The following is a 1,252-nucleotide window of genomic DNA, read 5'->3' on the forward strand; positions in this document are numbered from 1 at the left end:
CCCTTTAGACACTGGTGTGATTTCCTTGGAATATGTAATCTTCGTTTGGTTAAACTACTACCTCTGTTATTGTGGACTAGGTAGACCAGCTATAATTGGTATTTTGAGAAAGCAGGCCTATAAAGTACGTCTATGTATTGGCCTCTAACGGTCATGGGGAGTTAAGTGTTCAACTGGGAGGCATAGAAGTCTTTTACATTTACTGTAATTCTTTTCCCACATGGCACATTAGAACATTGGTGGCCTTCCTTTAAAAATAAAAGGACTTTTATATCAAGTCTCCTGAAATCTCTTCCGGTCCTAAGCTTTTTGGTATTTTACGTATTAGAGAAGAGCCTGCAAGTTCTGCCTTTGTTTTCCCTTTCTAGACAAGAACACATGGGGCATATTGCACACAAATGGAGCCCTTGTCCAAGGAGGCTATGGCCATAGCAGTGTGTATGACCGCAGGACAAGGGCCCTGTATGTTCACGGAGGTTACAAGGCCTTCAGCGCCAATAAATACCGCCTTGCTGACGACCTCTACAGATATGATGTGGACACCCAGATGTGGTGAGTGCTTCTTTTTGAGCTGTCATTTGAGGTGTGAGAGGCAATTGGTAGAGAATGCTGGGCTATATTTTGATTTTCAAACCTAGCCTATTATTTCGCTCAGCACTGTACGCAGAGAAATTGAGGAAACATTTGGCTGTGAGGTAGTTAGTAGTTGCTTTATCGTATGATTTTGCAGGACGTTGATTAGAAAATCCTTGGTAGTTTTTGACTGGTTTTCAGTTTCTCTGCACTCAGAATAAAAATTTTAGCTTCCTGAATCCTAAGGAATAAGTTCTTCTACATAGCTACTAATTCATATTTATGTAATTAAGTGGGCTCACCTATTTAGTTAGCCTGTTCTTGGTGAGTAAGGGGCGTCATCCTGGGAGTCAGCAGCCAGTCTCATTCTGTGAAGCCATCAGAGAGTGAGCTGCGTATTGATCCAAATGAAGTATACTAATTGTAATAAATGTAAAGTAGGTTTCAACAATTTATGGAATAATGTCATTACAGAGCAGTGGCTTATCTCCCTTTTCGTTTTTCCTCACCTGTGTAGACCATGTGTTCATGCCATTTTACGTTCTATCATAAAACCAATGTTTTTTTTTTTATTATTATTATATAACAGTTTATTTTTACATCATTTTGTACATTTTTTTTTATTGAAGTGTAATTTGCATGCAATGAAATCCATGGGGCTTTGTTGGTGATTTTTTTT

At 38.8% G+C, this 1,252-nt stretch overlaps 1 protein-coding gene across 2 annotated transcripts in view; it reads left to right on the forward strand.

Moving 5' to 3' along the window:
- ATRN (attractin) overlaps window positions 1-1,252 on the forward strand; it is a 100,412-nt gene that overhangs the window by 44,725 nt on the left and 54,435 nt on the right. For both annotated transcript variants that reach the window (XM_012728267.1, XM_004687360.2), the window contains exon 9: window positions 369-552. In XM_012728267.1, the coding sequence (XP_012583721.1) occupies window positions 369-552 (184 nt within the window). The remainder of the gene's footprint in view (window positions 1-368; window positions 553-1,252) is intronic.

The sequence above is a fragment of the Condylura cristata genome, unplaced genomic scaffold (assembly GCF_000260355.1).
Source record: "Condylura cristata isolate star-nosed mole 26May11 unplaced genomic scaffold, ConCri1.0 scaffold00022, whole genome shotgun sequence".
NCBI lineage: Eukaryota > Metazoa > Chordata > Mammalia > Eulipotyphla > Talpidae > Condylura > Condylura cristata.